Source organism: Sturnus vulgaris, chromosome 6 (assembly GCF_052056855.1).
Source record: "Sturnus vulgaris isolate bStuVul1 chromosome 6, bStuVul1.hap1, whole genome shotgun sequence".
Lineage (NCBI taxonomy): Eukaryota > Metazoa > Chordata > Aves > Passeriformes > Sturnidae > Sturnus > Sturnus vulgaris.
Genome location: NC_142248.1, coordinates 12238012 through 12261100, shown reverse-complemented (window position 1 = coordinate 12261100; position 23089 = coordinate 12238012). Strand labels below are relative to the sequence as shown.

At 41.4% G+C, this 23089-nt stretch overlaps 1 protein-coding gene across 1 annotated transcript in view; it reads left to right on the top strand.

Annotated features, from left to right (window-relative positions):
- Positions 1–23089, top strand: part of CDAN1 (codanin 1) — a 32262-nt gene that overhangs the window by 5410 nt on the left and 3763 nt on the right. Inside the window, exons 4-25 of the mRNA XM_014869293.2 lie at positions 2400–2593; positions 3023–3142; positions 4035–4113; positions 4492–4612; positions 5636–5745; positions 6447–6536; positions 7574–7649; positions 9642–9850; positions 10481–10595; positions 11398–11541; positions 12166–12332; positions 12881–12962; positions 13651–13740; positions 14760–14814; positions 15830–15963; positions 16657–16760; positions 18244–18393; positions 18801–18864; positions 19360–19438; positions 20453–20610; positions 21548–21655; positions 22034–22097. Of these exons, the coding sequence (XP_014724779.1) occupies positions 2400–2593; positions 3023–3142; positions 4035–4113; positions 4492–4612; positions 5636–5745; positions 6447–6536; positions 7574–7649; positions 9642–9850; positions 10481–10595; positions 11398–11541; positions 12166–12332; positions 12881–12962; positions 13651–13740; positions 14760–14814; positions 15830–15963; positions 16657–16760; positions 18244–18393; positions 18801–18864; positions 19360–19438; positions 20453–20610; positions 21548–21655; positions 22034–22097 (2513 nt within the window). The remainder of the gene's footprint in view (positions 1–2399; positions 2594–3022; positions 3143–4034; positions 4114–4491; positions 4613–5635; positions 5746–6446; positions 6537–7573; positions 7650–9641; positions 9851–10480; positions 10596–11397; positions 11542–12165; positions 12333–12880; positions 12963–13650; positions 13741–14759; positions 14815–15829; positions 15964–16656; positions 16761–18243; positions 18394–18800; positions 18865–19359; positions 19439–20452; positions 20611–21547; positions 21656–22033; positions 22098–23089) is intronic.

The window sequence follows — 23089 nt, the reverse complement described above, 5'->3', positions numbered from 1 at the left end:
AAGTGTAGTCAGTCCTCATTGCTTTTATGAGATTTCCTCTTTATGGACTTGTGTGTGTGGCTGTCTCCTGTGCGTCTTTCCTTAGATTGCACAGGTGAAGCAACTGGGTGTAATTAGACTGTGTTTGAAGGTTGCCCCAAGGCACATTGGTTTGGAGAAAATGAGTTAGTGATGTAAATGTGTAGAAAGTGTTAATGAAGCTTGCAGTCAGAGAAAACAGGACATGGGCACTTGAGAATCTGTTTTAAGGATTACTACTGCAGTTTTCCGTTGAAAATTGCTGTCGGATGAGGTGAATTCTAGCTTCTAGTTCTGTCTCTGCTGTTTGGTTAGTGTGTGACTTTCATTGCTTGTAAAATGGTATCACTGTTACTCTGTGAAGATTGATACTTAGAAATCAAAGTGCAGTAGTTTGCACTGTTGTTTATTGTTTCTAATTGCTGACAGAAGTGTTGCTGTTCTTTGTAGGTTTTGTTCTTGGGGAAACTCCTCAGGACACATGGATGTAATTCTTTTCCTGCTAAGTTTTACAGTTCAGTGGGACCAGAACTGACTGAAACACATACAGTAGAGTCTAATGAATGACTGCTTGTACTGAACCTGCAGCAGAACTCCTCAGGATTTAAACTTGCTTCTCTGCACTTTAGTCTAGCACCTATTCTAGTCTGAATTCTACCTGAAATGGCCCAATAGTGTGTATCAGCTGAGGTCAGTGAAATGGCAGTGTGTGGTGGGCTGGATCTTGCCCATGAAGTGATATTCTCAGCTGACCCATCATACTTGAAAGCTGGGAGCTGCTGTTGTGCCCTCAGCAGTGGTGGTGATGTGAGGTACAGAAGTAAGGCAGCGTTCAGCCAGCTGGGTCCCTCTGAGCAAGGGCAAAAGGTGAATTTCATCCTGAGGTAGATGACAACACTGAGGCAGAAGTGAAGCAGAGTCTAACTGCATTATTGCAACCTTGCCTTGGGTAAGGTCACAAAGTACATAATGGTGGGCTTATCCTTTGGGTGGGATCACAAAGTACTTAATGAATAATTTTCTTCAGTTGGTTGGTTACGTTCATTGCAAGGAAGCTGTTGGTAATCTTTCTACTTCCATTTTGGGACCAATTGTTCTTCATCACAGCAGAAATAGGCCAATAGAAAAAGTTCTTAGCTGCAGCTAAAAATGTTTCTGACTTCCAGAGCCCTTAAAGCGGCTTAAATCTTTCACTTTTGAGATGGTGTGGCAAGATGTAGTGTGATGTTCCAAGTGTAAATGTTCCATTGAAATCTTTGACTGTCATTTGATATTGCAGTTACTGCCTTTTGTCCTGTTTCTCATGTGTGTATGTATGCCACTCTGGTGTTGCATTTTGGATGACCTCTCCAGATACAGTTTTGTACAAATGTCTGACTGTTTAACCGAGTGATCATCGTTGATTTAGAATCCAGCAGTCAAAGCAGTTTGTTCTGCAGGAGCTCAGGACTTCTGAGCAGCTAACTGGTGTGATTATGCAGAAGCTGGTTTATTGTTTACCTTATGCTCTGCTTATCTATTCTGAAACTGCTGTCCACGTGATCACACATTATTTTATTGGTGCCTCTCTCTTGTCCACGCGCTCTGCACGCACCTTGCAGGAAATGGATTGGTTACAGTCCAGTGCTTTACCACTCTCCTCTATCTTGGTTCTTCTAATCTTGGTATTCTGTTTTTTGGCTTCTTCACTCCCAGCTTAGCACAATTTATGTTTCAGTAGCCTTGACAAATTCCAGAGTGTTTGATAAAACAGCAGAAAACCAGCTAAAAGTGGCTCGGCTGGTGCACCTGCTATAAACTATGGCCTAAACTATTCAAATCCATTGCCACGTTGTTCCTTCAGTTGTTTAACTTGCCAGTACAGGATTTGATCAACTGTTGCATTGCCTTTCCACTTAAGTGGTATTGGGTCTTCTCAGTGTCATTACTTCACATCTATACCAAAGGGATGGATGTGCACCTTATTTACATAGACTTTCTAAAATGCCTAGCTGTCAGAAATTGTACATGCAAAGAAGATTTTTAGGACCTGGTCTCGAACAGATTCCCCGTCCTTACCAAATGCCAGTTCAGATGAGAGAAGCAGTAAGATAGATTAGTTGGTTAACTTGGTCAAAGTGCTGCACTATTTTTACAGAGTTGGAATTTGAATGGGATTCTTTAGAGTATTTTGGTTGCTAACCCCAAGATCTATTCTCAGTAAGTGAAAGATGACTTAAATTACTATCATGATAAAAGCTGCTTTAGTCAGTGTAAATGACACGGTTTAGTTATTACAGGATTTCCTTCATGCTGCACTGGAAGAAAAGAGCTCTTCTGGCTGCATGGCTGCTGTAGATCATCCTCAGTCACATGGGTGTGTTGCTGCTCTTGAATTTCAGATGCAAATTGCTGCACCAGGCATCTTCTCCTGCAGGGATATCTTTTGATCCTGGTACTCCAGCTAAGCCTAGCTACACTCGCAGTGCTAGCCTTCCTGCTGAAAGCCATCTGGTGACCTGTGCAAATCCTGCTAAGGTTTCCTGCAAGAAACAGTTGGAGTGTCTGGCACAGCTCTATTCCTCGTGTATAGCAGGTGAGGACACAGAAGATGTGAGACTGACCTTTCTTTGAGCTTTGAACTTGTGTGTGTGTTGTGAGAGGGAGGTAGATGGGAAGGGGGAGCTGTGGGATAGTTATAGTGTACGGACAAATGACATCTGGAAAAATAAACTACGCCAACACAGTTATTAAAATAAATGAATACTTGGTGAAAGTTTAGGGAAGGAGGTGAGGCAGCTGCAGTACTCTGAGCTGCAGCAGACTGAAGTTGTATGTCCCATCTGAAACCAGGCTATTCCCTAACAACAGCTTTCCCGTGCTAATCTAGACTGTGATTGTGTTGTGGGGAGAGAGAGTTCTTTGCTGACTACCACAGAACAGGAATCTATCTTTTTACCTGTGTGCATTAAAGCAGGACAGTATTGAATAATCTACCTTTAACATCTCAATTACTCTTTCCCAGAAAACCTGGTACCAAATATTTTTCTGGAACTGTTTTTTGTTCTGCAACTGTTGACATCTAAAGGCACTTCTGCTGCAGAAGATGGGGATAGTGACCCTGAAATCAGTGAAAGAGATCGAGGTAAGCAGTAGTAATGAAAGGAAAGAATGTTGCTTCCTTAGAATGAGAAGGTGTTCTAGAGTAGCTTGGACAGGTATTCTTAAATTACATAAAAATGCATTATTACCACTGTGGGACTCGTCTGAGATGCTGACAGAAGCCATGCATGTATGGGATGTGCTCCTACAGTAGGATATACTGGGGTGGTTAGATATTGTTTAAATCTTGTTATCTGCTATTGTGCAAGATTTGCTGTAACTACTTCCTAACACTTGACTTTTAGAGAGAAGGACAGATGTGCTTGAGTTGCTTCTCCATTGATCCTGCAACTCAAATGTGCTGTTGACCTGCTGTGTGTTTATTAAGCTTCAGGTTTGGATCTGAGTGCACAGGATCCAGCCATGTTTGGTTGCGACTGATCCAGTTGCATTTGGTTTTTGACAAATTCAGCCTTAAGCTTGATGCAATTAGTACTTTGATATGGATGTTACAACCAAAAGAGTGGCTTTAGAATGAGACCCACCACATGCTCCTCCATCCCACATGCCTCAATTTGATTGACCTTTGTTTTGCTACTCATTGATTCTTTGGGCTGAGATTAGGAGCATTAAATCTTCAGCTTTGGGAGCACCATTTTATGATTGATTGTAGTTGTCTGCTTTTCTTGTCCTATATCTGCTTACTGTTGTTCAGAACACTGAGAAATAGTATTTTCTTTCCCATAAGCATTAAACAATTCAATTGCCTTTAGTACAGGAAGGATAGGGAATGGGAACTTCTGAAAATTTAATAGGAGTGTGGAAGATTATTTTTGGATATGTCAGTTCCTGCTTTCCTTTTAAGCTAATTGTTGGTCCTTTAGTTTATAAATGGTAAAAGGTACTGTTGTCTCATGTTTCTTTTTTCCCCTTAGATGTGTCAGGGAGACAGCATTTTGAAAGTGTGCACAACTGTGTTTATTTTGCTGTTCGAGTCTTGGATTATCAATATGAGTGAGTTGAATTCTTTTTTCATCTGCAGTTGTGTGTGGGATTAAGCAAGTCTTGGGTTTTAGAACTTTACCAGTTACAGGCACAATTTTCTTTAATTTTCTTTAAAACATAGAACTTGACCTGGATTTGAATGTCTGTGGGTTTCCTTGCACTGATCTGTCCACTGAACTTTGTTGTAATTGTGCAAGAACAGGAAAGTCATGAGATGAGAATGAAAACAAATACAGATACCAGTGGGATTTCCTGCTGGGTCCATGTTGTTTAGAACTCTTTACTTGGCAGCATCATAAAATGGAAGCATAAGCATTTCTTTAGAACGGATCATGTGTTGTTTATGTCTGTCTGTCTCTCTGAGTTGTATCCCTATTATCTTGGCAGAATTATTTCCCATTTAGAAAAGGGGATGCTGAAGCTTTTGGCTGAAAATGAACGGATTGCATCGTTTTCTCCCACCTTGCACAGGAGGCTCAGACAGGCTTATGAAAGCAGCACAGCCAAGGTAAAAATGGGCAGACCCAAAGTGACATTGCTTTAAACCTTTGTGTTGCTGTTCTTTTATTTGCAATGGTTTTGATGTTAAATCTCATTCCTTGTACTTCATGTTGTTGTGTTGTCTTTAGAAACTGTCTAAAAGCTATTTTTTTTCCTTGTCAGTGGGTGGGTGAGTTGCTGGGTCCAGTGATTGTTAGCTGTGAATCACTGCTGGCTAGCCTTGTGTTGTGCTCCAGGCCCTCACCTCAGCCAGAGACTTTGATAGGGTCAAGTTTTGCTTTTGAAATTCTCACCTAATTAACATGGATCCCAGGAGAATAATTAGTTAGGTGCAATATCAGAAGGTAGTTTCAAAGATGTGGATTTCTTTTGTAGATATGGACTCCTTTTAGGCAAACATTTCACGGGAGACAATCCAGACTGGGAAAAATGGTTACCTCGTGTGATCAACTAGGTTAGGGATCCAGTTTGGTTGGTAGGAATTGGATGGTAAAAATGTATTTTGTATCTCATTTCATCCATCTTTTAAAAATGGAAATTACTCTTAGCAAAGAAAAGAGAGTGTACTGAGACTGGGACACGTCAGCTTTAAAGCTGAGCTTTAAAGTTGTTAAAGTTGTAAATTAAGATCTTGTTACTTGAAGAACAGGATTTTTAATTGGAGAAAGAGTAAGGTAACAGAAATTGCCAGCCAGGATCCTGAATTTTCTCAAGCCCTGTATTGAAGGTATGCCTCAACTGTTTATGGGTCTTTCCACACTGTGTCAATACTGGTTGCAATCTGTTCAGCAGAGATTTAAGGAGACCAGATAATTTCTCTCCTAATGTTGAGTGAGTCTGCCTCTGTCCCCTAATGTAGATTGTAAAACTGTTGTTGTTTGCTAGTAATTAGCAGTTGGGAAGTAGCATATCTGACCAACTAGGCTAGTGACACTTGTTTCCTCCTCATGCCTTTTCCCTGCTTTTTTCTGGGTCTCAGATTGTTTAGAGACTTCGATTATCTTAATGACTGCCTTTATATTTTCAACAGGTGTCTCTCCTGCTGCCATGCTCTGTACAGTCTGTTTCTTTTCAGCCAGAAACTGATAATCGCTCCAACTTCCCCAGTGACAGAGCATTTCACATATTTAAGAAACAAAGGTAAGTTTCTTCTATTTTTCCTGGATGCTCACAGGGTATAACCTTTGCATGATTGTGAACAAAGGATATTAATTATGTCTCATGTATGTTACATACTGTAGAAAAAAATATCTTGAAATTTTTTGCTCTAATTAAGCAAAAAAAGTCTTTGTCCATATTGACTGCAGGAGCTAAATCGTTAATGTCTTTAGAGAAGAGCAGCCTAATTCTTCAGGAGTTAATGAGACTTCTGATAATGCCAGTACAGTGTGTCATCACCCTACTGGATTGCTTCTGCATATAAATCTGGTATGCTTTTATTCTTCCTGCTGCCTCCCTCCATGCTTGCAGCCACAGGGTGAGGGCAGAATGATGAGTTGTCTTGGTCCTTTTCTTTTTCTCATAGGTATTACTTCATGTGGCTTATTCTTTCCTGCCTCTCAGTCTTCACTGTGTCTAACTGGTAATGGCTGTTTTGGTCATTCTGTCATAGACTGGGCATAACAAGCTTAAGCATTTGCTGTCAAAGACATGGAAAATGGAAACTCACTGAAGTACTGCTAACATTTATAAGTTTTTCAAAGGTATCTGAATGCTTGGAGGCTGGAGTTATTTAATCTGAGGTAGATTCTTGCTGGGGAGCTTTGGAGCAATTAATATTCAGTTGTTGCTTCAAATTTTGAAGAGTAGGAATTAATTCCCTTAAATATCTTGATTCACAGGGATATATTTTATGAACTTCTGCGTGAATGGGAGGATAACCATGAGAAAACTGGCTGGGACTTTGAAAGGGTTCTGGGCAACAAGATCAGGTAGGATTCTTATGCAACTTCAGCTAGCTCTTTGACATTGCTGATTTGCTGGTCCTTAGTTCCATGTTCTGCCTGGTCTTTTTCACTGATCTGTAGGGGGGCTGTGTGCTGCTTGGAGGAGACTGCCCATGTACACTTGCTTCTGAATTTAAAAGTACCAACTGTTGTCTTAGAGAAACAAGCCATAAGTGGCAAGGGCCTGATTTGATCAGTCTTGATGTTGCTTTTTCCCTTTCAAAAATCACAGAAAGAGCTACTCTGAAAACCAGTGTATTGTTGTCTGAACACTGTTGTTGTATACACTCGTGTGTGTGTGTCATGTTTCCCATGTCTGACTCCTCTCAAGTGAGGAGAAGTGTGTGATGTGTTCAGAAGCTGTTACCTCTTCTAATTATTTCAGGGGGCCTACTGCATTGGCTCTGAAAACAAGACAGCTGTGTCTCTGTCTGTGGAAAGCAGACTGTTTTATTCATTTATTGCTTTATCAAAATGCAGTATATAAAAAGAAACTATTATAGCATTGAAAGCAGTTGCCTTGTGGGTTTCTGTGTTAGTCTCAACCACCAGCCTACTCAAGTAACATGCATGTAGGTGGCTTTTCACCACAAGAGCAAAACAAGGCTGAGGCTTAAGCTGAGAAATTTTGGGGTATCAGAAGTAGCAATATTGCTGTTTCCTTCCTTCCATATGTGTGAACTCTCAACTTACTGTTCTGGGCAGGGAAGAGTGGGAGCTGAATGAGTTTCTTCTTTTTTCTAAATAACGACATTATTGAAGGAAAGGAAGAGATTCTTTTTATCTCTGGAGCTGTGTTTACTCTGCAGGTGCTCAGGGAGAATTTTTGTTTCCATGTCAGCAGCAGGTGGGGCACAGTGCTCGGGAAACTGGGTTATAAAGATACTGCTTTTTTTCAATGGCCTTTGGAGATTGCTTTCTTAAAAGTATGGGTTTTATACTTTTGGTATTGTTTGAGGTTAGAAAACTGTTTTTTGCACCACAAAGTTCCAGTCAGAATTTGATAATGTTTTCCTTCACAGGGCCATGATGGCTCACCTATCTGCAACCTGCAACCACAGCCGTTTTGCCAGGCTCTTTCAGAAACAGCTTATCCAGGTAAATGGCTTGGGTTGTTTAATGACTGTATACATCAAAGCTGGTTTGGTCTTTCCTTGGCCTGAGAAACGAGCCATGTCTTTAAGCTTCTTTGAGATTTTTCTGTTGAAACTTTTTTGGGGAGAGACAGGTTTTCAGGATGGGAATTTCTTTGCTTCTTCAGAAATAATCAGATAAATTACCAATGAGATCTCTTTAAATCAGAAATAAGGCACACTGAGAACGTCATGAGCTGTAAGCATTCATTCTTCATGGCTATTTACTTTGACCTAATTTTAGAACCGTTATAGTTTCTGGAAATTTTAGGGATGTATTTTGGTGTTTGTTAAATGCAGAGGTTCCCAGTTATGTTTGTTTAGCAGCATGAGTGCAAAAAATCTCTGGTTTCTTCTGTGTAGCACTCAACAGGCTGATTTTGGTACAGTATTGCTGGAGTAATTTAGACGAGAGGGGTTTGGCCAATTTCAAGCATCATCTGCCTTCATTGTAAATAAAGAAATGAAGAAGGAGTAGATTCACTGTATTCTCTGTAAATGCCTGGCTTACTGGTGGGCTTCTTTTGGAGACCAAAACAGCCACAAAACATTACCTTCAGTGTTAGGCCACACACATTGCCAGAAAGTTGCAAGCTGTTGGAACATTGTAAATTCCTCTAGTGTCACGTCTGAGTTTGCATCAGCCTCGTGTCTGATTGTAGGGGTGTGTTCACGGCAAATGTGGGGAAAGAGGTAACATTAACTTTGTTGCATCAATGGCATTTAATTAGACTTAGGTGCTGTGTTTCTCCTTTGTATCTGTGCCTTCTTAATGAAGACTGGAGGATCTCACAAGGGTAGCCAAGGATCTACACTGATAACTGGGTGTCTGCAATGGATCCAATGTGTCTGTCTGGAAAGTGATTTGCAGAATCTTGTGTGTATTGATACTCTTGCAGAAATGAACTGAGACTGAGGACTTGTGTCAAGGCCTGATAATTCAGAGGTAGAGAAGTGTAGCAAGCTTCACTTGCTACCCTTGGGAAGTGAGGCTGCTCTATTTGAAATAAACAGACCTAGTACTTGTTCACTTGATAGACATTCTTGAATGTTGCTTTTTATTATGATCTCATTAAAACTATCATGACTTAGATGTAGGAACATGCAGTCAACTTTTCCTGTTGCTGAGTATTTGCTAGGTAATGTCTGGAGTGTTATGTCCAATCTTGGGCTCACCAGCACAAGGAAAGGAAGATACAAACTTATTAGAGCAAGACCAGCTCAGGGCCACATAAATGATGAAGGCGTAAATGATTAAGCATTTTTTGTATGAGAAGAAGCTGAGAGCTGGGAGTATTCAGCATGGAGAAGGGGAGGCTCCAGGCTGTCTTAGCACTGTTATAAGTACCTGCTGGGAGGGAATGAAGAAGAGGGAACAAGATTTTTCTCAGTAGTGTTCACTGACAGGTCAGGAGGCTGACCCTGACTGAACAAGAGGATTGGATTAGATGATCCAAGGGGCCCCTTCTAAACAGTTCTGCAGTTGTGTAATTCTTTGAGTCTTGAGTTGTATCTGTGTGTTTGAGGCAGTGGGGCATTAATTTTTAAATTTTATTTAACTCTCTGGAAGTTCCAGGAAAACTCACTCTGGGAATGTATAGTGCAGCACAATGGGCCTTGGAGACTGAGCTAAAGATCCTACTGAGTGGCTCATGAAGATCATGAGAGTGATAGGTATTCTCTCCACACATCCACATGTAGCCTGCTAGATATGCCCTAGTTAGATGTGTAGGATTGGAATTCTGTCTCACAAGACCTCTAGGCTGTTTATGGCCAAGATGGGTAGCATGTTTGGGCATGGGGAAGAGTTATTCTGTATGTGGGCACCAGGAAAGATCATGCTTGGATTACTCCAAAAGCAGTCTTGTGAGGAAGGGATAATATGCTGGGTGAGAGATGAAGTGGATGATGCCTTGTTGCAAATATTCCACCTTGCTACTCTTTCTGTTTGCTACAGATGTGCAAAGGTCCTGTTGGTGGTGGTGCAAGCTGGGGAGACACTCCAGACCAGGATGTCCTTAATATGCTGGGTTCTGATAATCTGAGCCGTCTGAAGAGGCTGCAGGAAAGATTTGTTGTTCCTCAGAGCATCAGAGGGCCTTGTCCACCCCCTTCGTTCCCAGGGTGCCAGCAATTCTTCAGGGACTTCATCCTCAGTGCTGGAAGGTGAGCAGCCTGTGCTTGCTGTTTGCTCTGTGAGATGTGGGGGCAGTGGAAGCACCAGCATGTTTCTCTTGCAGCAGGGAGTTATCCAGAAAGATTGGGACTAGATTATATGGTAGTGATTTTTTCTTCTATAAACCCACAATATTTTCTTGGAGCTGTCAGTATTTCCTAGTGCCAAGGTATACAGTGCTACCTAGCAAGGACACATGACTGGACAAATGCTTCTTGTGTGATAGTGCATGAAGCCAAGGTGTACAGGATGAAGCCAAGTTTGTGGTTTTGTTTAATGATTTTTTTTACAACTCACTGCATGGGGGAATTGTCATATATGGGAGATTTTAATCTTAAATTCAGTAATTGTATAGAATTCTCCTTTTGCAGATCAATTTCATTATCCTTATGCTGAGCACTTGTTATGTAGCATCTCTGAAAAAGTACAAGAGTGGAGATGAAGGTGTTCAGCCAGCCCAAAGTCTTCTCTCTTGCTTCCTTGTCTATCAGTCTGTTACGTTGTATGTCTGCTGATGCTTGTCACAACTCATGAAACGAGCTTAAAATTTTGCAGTGTGTTAGTTGAGGTTTTACTGCTGTTTTCAGCCCAGTCTGACTCATCATCATCTTTTGCTGAAGTTACCAGTTCAATCAGCACCTGATGGATAGTCTGTGCCTGAAGATACTTGAATTGAATGGTCTTACTCTGGTGGAGCATGAGCACAGTGATGGGGAAACAGATATGGAGGAACAGGTAGGCTTGCTTTGTGCAAACACATCTGTCAGGAATTTCTCCGAGTTGTTCCAGTAGTCAAACAATTACTGGCTTGATAGTGAGTTGCTTGGAGCTTCCACCACTTTATTTACAGGACAAGAGCTTCTTCATTTAGTTTTGTCATAACTCTGCAATTTGCTTATTTGTCCGAGCCCCTTGCCACTTACTTGCATGCTTCAGGGTGCTTCATGGAACTGTCATGAGTGCACGATAGTTGTGAAAGTGAAGCCTCCTCTTTAGGTTGTTATAACCTGTTTAGATCAATGAAATAACCAAGTCCATTTGTGGCACCCCATTGCAGTAAGTCCCTTGTTACTTTTCCATATAGAAACATTTTAGTTACATTGAATTTGTAGTCATCCCTGTTCATAGGTTACAGGTGTTTCTTCACTCAAGTCTACATATCAGAGGTGTCACAGCTTCTAGTCTATTAGCAAAGTAATAGCCAAAGGTTCATGGAGGCTTGCAGAGTGGTAGTGCTATAAAGGAGGCAATGTGAAATCAGCTCTGCCTCTCATTGACTCCAAAATTCTTAACATGAAGATATGATTGAGCAACTGCTTGTTTTAGGAAGTTCTTGAATAATTCCTTCTTGTGAAGTAGTGAAGCAATGGAGACAGAGCAATTTAAAATACTTGATAAATATGTGTTTTGGTGACCTACCTTTATTAAAATCAGTGATGAAGCTCCCCTTTTACATTAAGGGGGTGGAAGTTTAGCATAGACATTTGCTTTGCCAGTGTAGAGTAGCACTGCTTCAGCTTGTTTTTCCTCATTTTAGGATGAAAAGAAGCGTTTCACTGTGGCCCTCTTGAGTCTCCGACTCCTGGCCAAGTTCCTGGGGTTTCTTGTTTTCCTGCCCTATCGCACTGCAGAGCAGCCAACCAGAGACTTGCAAGATTCTGCATTGGCTCTGAGAAACCAGGTAAGAAACCGAGCTTTGCCTTTTGCTTGACAGGCACTTTTCCTAGCCCAAGCAGGATTTTGGGTAGTCATGCACTTTCAAAGTGAGCTAGTGGTTCCTGGGAAGGTGTATGGTTCTGTGTCCCTGCTGCATATTCTGGTGTTGGGAACAAAAGAAAAAAGACTTTGTGTAACCTCTAAAGGTGGGAGCAATGCTCCAGTGGTAAGGTGCTCAGTCTTCTCTGTTATTTCTGTTAATCTGAGTCTGTCATACCAAAACTTTCACCTAGCTAAGACAACTTGTATTTATAGCATAAAATCCAGCTACCAGGACTGGTTGTGTTAGTTTTACCCCCATCTCCCAGCAGTGTGTCACTGAATGGAAGCATTAGACCTCAACTCCACTTTGTACATAGCCAGGCTTTTAGCCTTGCTTTTGAAAGTCCCAGTGGGACCCTTGGTTGCAGTCGTAATTTGGTTTTTCCTCTGGTCATGGGCGAAGAAGTGTTTTCATTAGCCAGAAGTCACCAGTACAGAAGATGAAATCCTAGAAAGAAAAGTAAGGATATAGATTAAAGTTTTTCTTTTTCTATAAGTATTGAAAGATAACTTCAAGCTGCTGGTTTAACTTCTCTTGTCCTTTAAGACCCTGCCTGTACTGGATATATTAAAGCTTCTGAGACAATCTATTCGGGATCAGCGTTCTATCCTCACTATTCCATGGATTGTGGAGTACCTTTCCCTTGTGGATCATATTGCTCCTTTCCTTGATTATTACAGGAAAGTGTTTGGTCTCTTGCTGCAGGTATACAGGTAAGAGCCTGGGAAACTATATCTGTAAAGAACTTTTCAGTGAATGTTTGATTATTATTTTTTTGTGGTGCAAATCATATGTACTTTTTAACTTACATAAAACTGCAAAGAGAACACAGCCTAAACTTGGGGATTAATACTTGATTCAAATATGTGTATTTTATTAAGTAAATAAAATCTTTAAATCTCACTTGATCACTCTACATCTATGGCTGGGATTGACGTTCAAGCTGCAACTTGAATTTCGACCTTAGACCTCCAAGGTTTCCAATGCCTAAATAATTTTGTAGTTTTCTTTCCTATATACACGAGGAAAATTTGAAGCACATTCTAGGGAATGGCTTGCCTAGTGTAAACTTAAGACAGGATTATATACAGGTACATACAAAAAAGTAGAGCTTACTCTCTGTTTAAGCAGGCATGCAGGGAATGTGTTCATGGGGATAGGCAGTGTCATTGGTACGTGAATGGTTTGGGAATGTTTTCCTTAATGAAAATGGAGCTGCTGAAAACTGACACTCTCTCTTGCTGCTTCTGCTGTGTGACAGGTTAATGGTCCTTTCTGAAGACAAGGAGATGAGTTTCCTGAACAAACTACTGATCCTTGCAGTTCTGGGTTGGCTTTTTCAGGTAGAGTCTCCTGTGTGCATGTAACTCTTCTCTGAAGAAAAAGCAGGGCACAGAACTCATTACAAAATAGTACTGACATTAATTAAAATAATTCAATACCGTAGTTTGTTGTTTTATTGTGGGTTTTTTACACTGGTGTGAGGTTTAAAGAATAACTGTATTTTAGTGGAGAATTATTTTCCTTTAGTGGAATTGTGTGAAGAAACATTTTTTTCTGTTAGTAATTGTAATTGCATCTGAAACACATTCTGTACTTACTAATCTGCAATCAGATAAGAAAATTGACAGCTGATTCCTTTTAGAACTGGAAGCTCTTGTCACAAAGATGGTGTGCTAGCTGTCAGCTTTGAATTACTGGGGCATTTATTGTCTGATAGAGGGATGGTGTGTGATGAACTTTTAAAATTCTTTGTGCCTCCAGCTGGAAGCAAGGTAGCTACTTTAGCAGGAGCCTGTTGGAAATGTGAAAGATGCTGTTATGGGGTGGGTAAGGAGTGTGGCTTTTGTTACTGTGATCAAAATAAGTCTTTAATTTTATGGTAAGTTCTCCTCAGGGCAAGAGGATCCTTAGTACTAGGGGTTCTCTTTTATGGGTGGCAGGGTGGTGAGATTTTACTGTCCTGTTATCAGAAATGGTGGAAGTTACTGGCTGCCTTTTGGGTTGCAACTGCTGGGTTTTCTGTTTCAGGTTCCATCAGTCCCTGAGGAGTTGTTTTTTACTACTGACGAGAGGCAGGAGAGATTTGTGATGGATACTGTGACATCTGCTCAGGCTTTGGTGAGTTAGTGCAGAGGCAAGTCTTCTGAATCTGTGGGGGAAGATGGACCTTCCACTCCCTCAGGAGCTGTAAGATTTTATCAGGAGCTTGGCTTCAGGGCAGCTGCTCTGAGCATATGGAGACCAGTGGATGTGATGCCCAGTTTGTCCAAGTGCTTCAATTGTATCTGTGTTACGGGTTGTGAACTCTGTGTTACAGCTCTGGGTTTTCTGTCAGGCAGGAGCCATCTCACCTGCTGCAATAATTTGCAGAACAGGTGCCAAGTTATGCTGGAGGATCAGATGCTGTTTTCCTGCAAGGTGAGCTGATGGAATGTAGCTCTTCCTAGAAATAAGCAAAAGTAGTGATGAACAGAAATAGAAAGATGGGACTGTAAGAGCAAGGTTGTTTTTTGTGAGTTCACTTGTTTTCCAGTGTCATGATAAAGGCTGAACTGAAAATAGTATGAGCAAGCAGAAAAGGAGATGAGGTATGGCATGTGTGATGTTTCAGATAATTCCTAGACATGCAAGGAGATATATATAGCATTCCAGTGCTAAGATCCATTGCCTTGGTGGATCTGAAATTGCTGTTCCTCCCATGGTGCTGCCTGTGCTGTGTCAATACTGAGGTGATGTTTCTCCAGTGAGTCTGGATGAAGGCACTTGTGGAGGTGTAATGCACAGCAGATGTGCCTCGTTTATTTTCCTCCATGGAAAGGTTTCTCCCTTATGACTAGAAGCTGTAGCAAGAGTCTTAGTTCCCTTCTTTAACCCTGCTTTCAGCTGGGCTTTGATAGTGATTAGGGGCAAAGGCTGAGCTACACTAATAAAGTGAAGAGCAGCTCATTCTGTGATACTGGGCTGGACTGGACACTTGGGCTGCAAAGTTCATCATTTTATTGTGTATTTGGAATCCAGCTATTGTTTTCATGGAAAGATAGCCCTGAAACCTGCCTGTGACTGCATGTATGGGATTGACTTGAAGACTGTTTCTTTTGTGCTGTATCCTTTCAGCATTTCCTTCATTTTCTCACCAGGACTTTGTACCCTTGGTGGATCAGCAGTTACTTTATACCTGCTGTCCGTATCTTGGTGAGTATTTTACTTACTTTTGCTATATACATAAAACATATTAGTATGTATTTACTTTTATTTAGTCAGTTGTTTATATTTGTTGTTTGGTACTGTAAGTCCTTAGATCTTTCTTACTCCTTCTCACTTACTTCTTTCTTACTCCTCCTCCTTGAGGTCTCAGTTGTGCATGCAAGCAGCTTGATAAGAAGCTGCATTGCAGAAGCTCCTGCAGCTGTGGATAGTGTCTGGTGAAGCTGGGGGAGGGAGGTTACTTAGTGAGGATAGTTGATCCACAGAGCTTGAATCTGGAGGGACAAGGAAGGCCAGCCCTCACAAGCTGTAAGGAAGCATTGTAACAACACAAATTTTCCATCCTAGGTGTAGGCAGAGGTGTTTGTACTGCCAGGAATGGCTTGGTCCTTGAGCATATTTATGCTGCCACGCAGCAGAAGAATCCTTTTGTGCCCCGGTGTTTTGTCAGGTTATTGTTTGAGATAGCTTTTTCATGGGATCCGTCTACCAGTGGTAAAATTCTGTAGGCAGTAGAGTCCCAGATGGGGGAGATGGTGCTCTTCTTCTTGGAACTTAGTTAGGAAAACTGTATGTTAAACCTGCATCACAAAAGCTTCTAGGGATGAATAGGCTGTCCAGCTTTTCCCCCAGTGTTTGCTCCTGACTCTTGGAATTTTGTGTAACTGCTTGCCTTGCTGTCCTTGTAGACCTTACGGGTTTTTGCTTGCCACACTAAAAAGGAATGCATAAAAATAATTGCTCCTTCATCCTTCTGAACAAGTCCCATGTGCTAGGGGGCTTTTCAGAAGCTTCCTCTTTCCAGAGCCGTGTTGTGCCCTGTCAGTTATGTGTGTGGGATGCCCCCTCTGCTTTACTGAAGCTTCTGCTTTTGTAGAAGCTGAGTCTGCCCTGGGAACAGGACTAGAAAAGTGAAATTCTCTTTCTTGAGTTTTGATATTGATTTTTTTTTTCCTCCTTGTTTATGAAGTTGATGATTTCTTTTGCATGTCTTCTTGTACAGGTGAACTGCGTAAACTACTTGCCTCTTTTGTGGCTGGTAGTGGAGGGAAAAATGGTGGTTTTATAAGGAAAATCACTCCCACAGCTGCAGAGTCCTTAGCACCCAAGGCTTCTGTCACACAGCGGAAACTGCAGGTAATGAAATTAGGGAGTCACAAGGGGAAAAGGGGCGGGAGAAATTTCCTTGTGTGAGTGGGGGCTTATACAGGGGTCTCTTAATGCCAGGGAAAGAATGGACCTAGCCAGCAGGTTAAACATTGTGTTTAACAGTCAGGTATCTTTATTCCCTGTTTTTCTGTTACAGTCATGTGGCTGGGATACAGTGTGGGTGCTGAAATCCAGATAACCTCAGTAAACATTCTTGCAGTTGGAACAACTAGTCAGTCTTACTTATCTGTTTCCCTCTTCTTTAACATAAAATATTGGTATGTTTCTCATACTTTGTTTTGGTTAGATTGTAGCCATGCTTTCCACTGGAAGGACCTGTGTAGGAGCCTACAGGATTACCAGCCTGTAATTAAAAGGGCTTGTTCTTCCCAAAACAAGTCCTATGTGGTGACTCACTACTCGTAGACACTGTCAGAACTCTCCCATTCCCTTTACAGATCTTTTGTAGCTTCAGAAACCCTGATAATGAGTTTGGGTTAAATGGTTAGGAGGGAATAGGGAGTGAAACTGGGATGGTGAATACTACAGTAGCAGAAAGTTTCCTGGAGGCAAATTGTCTTTTAATACATCTCCAGATGGTAGTTCTGTCCATTCCTGTGTTGGTGAGGGGAGGATCTGAGTGGAGTGCTCTAATCAATTGTAGTGCTTTCTGTTGAACAGGTAGATTTGGAACAGGCCTTTTTCCACAACCAGCCTCCTTCCCTACGGAGAACAGTGGAATTTGTGGCAGAGAGGGTGGGATCCAACTGTGTAAAGCACATCAAGTAAGTGCTGGTCACCTGTTCTGTGGCTTAAGAAATAACTTGATGTTATAATTAGGCAAAGACTTGATCCTTTAAAATGTATATGTGGGGGAGAGAAGCTTCCCTGGGGGTGTCCTGTGTGGCACAGCACCAAGGCTGTGTAAGACTGTGACCAGCAACATCTGGTGCTGTAAAGGGGAATTTGTGAAGGGACGTCGAGAGGAGGGGGATACAACTTTCAGGACACTTTGTGTGTGAATGTAGTGCAGTGTTGAGGCTTTATAGCCTGTTCAGAACGTTCTTGCTAATGTTAGGAAAATCTCATATCAGAAATTACGTCTGGAGGTCACTTGATCCAAACTCCTCCAAAGCAGGCCCAGCTTTCAGGTTAGGTTTATTGGCCCCTTTTCCAGTTGGACAAGTTTCCAACTCTTAAGAATGAGGATTCAGCCAACCTCTTTCTATCACGTTCCAATGCTTAATTTTCCCAGGCTTTGTGAAAAATGTTTTCTTATATCCTGGCAGAATATCCATTGTTCCAGCATGTGCATATTTCTGTCAATCTTTAGAAGTGCTCTTCCTGGAAGTCTTTTTCTGTCTTCTCTTTAAATTTTCCTTCTCCCTTCAGCTTTCTCTTGTCTCCAGGCTAGGTGAAACTGACTTCCCCTTGTAGGTGTGTGTTCCAGCATCCCAGCTATTTTAATAATTTTTTTCTTTTCTCCTGCAGTTACTCAAATTGTCAATGGCTTTTGTGTCCTGAGATCCCAAAGCTGGACACAGTACTCCAGATGCAGCCTCACAGTGATGAGGGAAGCAGTAACTTCCCTTGCCTTGCTGGCTGCACTGTTGCTATTGTCAGCCCAGTATAAGGTTGGCTTTTTTTGGACACTCCTGAGTCACTTACCTTGTGTTCTAGGAATCCCTGGGAATCCAGCTTTCTGCAGAGCTGCTCTGTAGCCAGTAGACCCCAGCCTGTATAGGTGCACAGCCAGCCCATTTCTCCCTTTTTCACAGCCCTCCTGTGTGGCAGCCCTGCCCTTCAGCTCATGATCTTGCTCAGAGTTTGCACTGTTCTGTTGTCCAGCTTACTGAAGCCATTAAATGTTATCACCCCTAAGGAATGGTGGTTGTAGTGTCCTGCTGCTGATACCTTTGAACTTCTGAGCCATCAATATCAGCTTCTGAACTATCAATTAAGCATACAAGGGTATTGCTGCCAGAAAGGAGACCTGTAACCAAATAAATTTTTGGTAAAACCTAAAGGCTTTTGACTCCTGAGTCTTAGTACTATTTTGGTGTCTTCATTGCTGTTTCCTTCTGTACATACAGAACAAGGAGATGATACAGTACTAAATAAAGCACGATTAATTCATTTTTAGCAGAGTGACTTATTGCATTTGAGATGGGTATCCCCCTAAACTGGGGAGAAGAGCTGGGTACAGCTAGTGTGCAGTGTTTCTTGTATTGATTTCAGTCTGCCTGATTGCTCTTGGTTTTGTTGCAGGGCAACACTGGTAGCAGAGCTAGTTGAAAGGGCTGAAGCCATGTTGCGAGATAAAGTGAAGGAAGAGGATTTTGATCATGACAAACTGCTTGAAGAGGTGTGCACTCATCTGTATGAGGAAGGGGCCCAGGCACTCATCAAAGGCAGAGAGTAAGGAGGAAAAGTTATTTAAACTTGTGCCTTACCATCTCTTCTTACTTCAGAATCTATAAGCCTAATTTAACTTGGCCTATCATGCTCAGGTTCTGGTCATTATAAACCATGCCCTCTGCTTTTCTTATGGTGAGTGTCTGCTGTGCCTCCAGCCAGTTAATACTGTGTTTGTGAGAAGGAATAAAGGTGCTGTGTTCTTCTGCATCCAGCTCCAAACAGACTTCCACTGCAGCTATTGTATTTCCCCTCTTTGGAAAATTGATATTGCGGCTGAGTTGCTTGTAATTACCCTTTCCTTGTCTTGTTCTTTAGTCTTCTTTATTTCATTGCTACATAATGAACCTCTGAGTGTTGTCCAAGAACTTAGACTAATCCCGTGGCACACTTTCTTCCTTTTCTTGCAGATTTTGTGAAAAAAAAGGTCCTGAGGCAGTAAGGGTGTTGTTGCCAGAAGAGACATCTGCAGCAGTATGTATTTTCACTAAAACTTATTAAAAGCCTTGACTTTAAGTCTGGATCATTGCCATTTTTTCCATTGCTGCTTCACTTATCTCTTAATAGCTCAGGTCAAGTGAACCTATTGATGGTCTCATGAGAGGACTGAGAGATAGCTAAGGAGAGTCACTGCTACTGGGCTGCCTTGCATATTCTGGGTAAAGTGATATTCCAGCTCATAGCTGACTAATGAGGCTAGAATGTTATATAAATTGCATTTATTTTGCAACGATAATGCATTTGTTTTAGTGTCAACTTCCACAAAAGTTGATGAGGTTTGGAAAACCAAAACGGGTCAGTTAGTTGTATTGCTCGAACCAGCAGTTTCCATAGAGATGGTGATGCTCAGTTTAATTGTTGAATTCCAAAATTAAGCTTTTTTCCTCTAGACTTCCTTCTGAATTTTCACTGACTGCAGTGCTGTGGCTGACAGTAAATCTCCTGTCATTTGTTATCGTCCCTGTAAAGGTTTTAAGTAGTGCAGAAAGCATTGCGGTGAAACTGGCTACTGAGAAAGCCTGTGGCTGGCTCTCTGCCAACATTGCAGGTGAGTCTTTTGACCTTGAACTGAGGCTTCTAACCTGGGCATTGTACTCTTTGCTTGAGATCAAGGGACAGTTGATTAAGTTGATTAAGTACAGTTGATTACAGTTATTAAGTACTAGGTCCTACTGGTTTTTCTTTTAGTGGAAAGTATGCAGTTGCTCTCTCCCTCCTTGCTTAGGAATAATAGGAATGATTTCTAGCTCTAAGAACCCTCTTTGGAGATATTTTGGGCTTTGCCCATGGTACTGGTTTTTAGTTATGGAGTCTTGTAGGATGGTGAGAGTAAATGCTGTGGAAATTGTTCTGGAAATGTCATCTAGGCTGAAGTTGTCTTAGCACTTCCAGTGTATACAGACAATTGCTCTCTCAAACCACCTAATGGTTCACATGTACAGAGTGCTTCTGAAATCTCGTGTAAAACAAACACTTCTGGGACTGGGTGCATTTTCTGTAGGCTGAAGGCAAATGCAGTCCTTTTATTCTGTAATACTGCTCTGGCAATTCTTCAGAGTCTCTGAAAACCCATTTCTTCAAGGGGTTCTGCAAAAAGCCTGGGGAGGAATGTCCAAGTACCATTTGCAGCCACAGGAGTTTAGTATTTCAGATGCTGATCAAAATGTATTTTGATAGAAGACATATGGCTTTCATGGGCACAGTGGTTGAACTGGTATGATCACACTGGATCAGCTTTCTGCTTTGGCATTGACTTCTGGCTTAGCTACTGTGTTAAACCCTTGGAAATATTTTTATGGGAAGTGAGATGAGTTGCCAGTGGTACCTGGCAGTGATGGTTGGCTGCATTCTAAAACTGTGGGTTAGCACACCCTCTCCACATGTGTCTCTGCACATCAAATATAGTGAGAGGTCAAAGAGAGGGGGTTGAAAGTGTAAACTGTCTTTTTTCCTTATTCACTTTGGCCCTTGGAATGAGAGGCTAGGACTGTTTGGAAATGATTCTCTGCTTCAGTGGGGACAAAAACTGAAGCAGACAGGATTTGTTCTCTGTTCTCTGTAGCACTCATCAAAAGGGAAGTGAAGGCAACCTTCAACAGAATGCTGAAAGTCCCAGGATTTCCCTTGCCAGGTGAGGATGCTCTGGAGTTGAGAAGGGACTGTCCTCCAGGCTGTCAGCACTGTGCTCCATTTCCCTCCCAGATGATCAATGAGATTAAGGTACACAGTATTCACTTCCTGGCTTGCCTTTCTGTTTTCCACATTGGTGTTTTTGTGGTTTGTTTTTATTGTTGTTTTGTGGGGTTTTGTTTGTTTGGGTTTTTTTAAGAGAATCTGGTTCTGAGGAGGTGGCTGTGGGGAATGCTTAGGAAGCACGATGGAAAGTTCTTAGCCTTTTTTCAAGCCCTTCTTGCTGTGTCTAGGTCAGAGTTCCCTGTTAGGAGTGCTGTCTCAATACAGGATTTCTGGTAGCATGGCAGGTGTGGCCTTCTTGATATGAGTAGGATGGAAACCACAGTGTGGACACGATGGTATTGTGTAGAATTCTGCAATCATTTAACCTATGTATCCCATAAGGAAAAGAATTCTGAACCTCATTTTTTACCATTATGTATTCTGCCTATGTTTTTTGCAGCTGCTTGTCTGCTTGGCAGATGAGTAATGCTGGTTATCACTGTCATTGCTTCCCCAGCAGTTGTGTGAAAATGAGCTCACATTCTTTAATGCTTTCTTCCTTGTGCTAAAATAAGAAAAAAGAGGGTAAGTTGTGTGAGGCAACCTCTGGGTTGGCACTGAAGCTTCCCTGACAATGTAAGAGGGCTCTGGATTTCTGTAGCACATCCACCCTAAACTTGCTTGCTGTGCTGTTGAATTTATGTAGAGCTTTCAGTGCTAATACTTTTAAGGAAGATGAATTTGTTGCCATCATTGAATTTTACTTAATAACATTAGTGACACCTGTGCTAGAAAATGAGATCTTGGTAAAGTTGAAAAAAGTCAGCTTCAATCTGTCTTATTAGATGTATGTACTAACTTAGGTTCTGGTTTTAATGAGGACTCAAGAACTATTTATGAACTGCTCTGTCACAGGTCCAAGGACCTGTTTATGGAAGAGCAGGATACTGATGTGTGTGTTCCTGTTGTCTTTCTCTTCAAGTATGTGCTCTGTGTTGCTGTGGGCCCACGGGAGGAGGGTGAAGTGGTTGACTGCGTGTGGCTGGAGTGCTTGCTGGGAAGGTTGAGTCAGACACTTCGATGCAGAAAGGTAAAAGATGTAAAAAAGCAACAAAACCTCCCTTTGAGTCATTTTGGGCTGTCTTGATACCTGTAGACTTTCTAATTTGCCTTGCCTCACAGTTGAGTTCAGTCGAGGGGTTTTTATTTGAGCTGAAATGTGGCAATGTTGCACTGCATTTTTTTATACTGTGTAGATCTGCTTGTTACTTCAGTTTGCCTTTGTGAATCCCCTTTTTACATATGACCTTTTTGTCTTTCAGTCTTTAGTGCTCTCCTCGTTACAGCTTTGTGCTTCTTATTGTAAATTTCCTGCTCTTTTCAGATATTTTTTATCCCTTGTGAAGCCATGTTTTGTCCAGTCTGCTGTATGGGGGGGAAAAATACAACTTTTTTTGGTGTTTTCCAGTTCATGTGTCCCACAGCAGAGCAGCAGCTGGCCAAGTGCACAGTTGAGTTGGCATCTTTGCTGGGTAAGTGAGTTATGATAAGTTATTTAAGACTGAAATCTGTTATTATAGTTCTCTTGGACCCTTGAGGTCAGAGATTTAAGTGTTTAGAGCTCATGGATATTTAATTCTCTTTGGTGTTGCTGAGTCTGCAGATTTTTTTCTGTCAATTTATGTGGTTGCTCTTATTCCTCCTTACATTCTACAAAACAGAATTGTACAGTGACTAACCATCCCTCTGATCTGTTTCACATCTCTTTTGTTTTTCATTTATTGACACCTTCAGTTAAATATGGGTGTTCTCCAGTATTTCTGCCTCTGAAAAATTGTGGTTGAGTTTGGGCTTTTTTTCCTAAAAGTAAGGGCCTTTTCCATTAAATTATGTTTTTATGGCTTTTTTATGGAATGAATGGAAGTACCTTGTTTTCTTTGTATTATGACTCCTGTGAACATTCTCAATTTGTATTTTTTCTCTTGCTCTGATGTTCTCTTGCTCAATTTTTCTCTGAGCAGGAGCTTGTGATCTCAGTGCAAGAGTTTTCTTCATGGACAACCTTCTAATTTTGTGGGTTTAGAACCAGCTTTAGAAGTTTTATACATAATTTGTTTTTCAGAAGGCAGGTCACATCTGAATATTTTGAAATTTATTCTGGGAGCAGCAGTGTCAACCTGTCCCATTCCATTAGATTGTACCAAGGAAAGACTGGTATCTTCATTCTGTTTATGTTCATCTGCAGTTAAGCATTGTTCAATTTACTTTCACTTGTGTGAAGTCATGTAACTCTGCCTATAGACTAAACTATGGGCAGCTGTTCAGTCTGTCTATAGACTTTAATATTTAACTGTGTTACTCTTCTCTCCTTTGCAGTGACACCTAGGTTCTCTTTGACTAAATGTTAGGCTGACTTTCAGGGCTGCATTCCAACCAACTGGCGTTCTTTTTCTGAGATCTAAATCTCTCCCTGTGTCATACTGTCTGTATAGTTTCAAAGCTCATAATTTTCTGTATTTCCAAA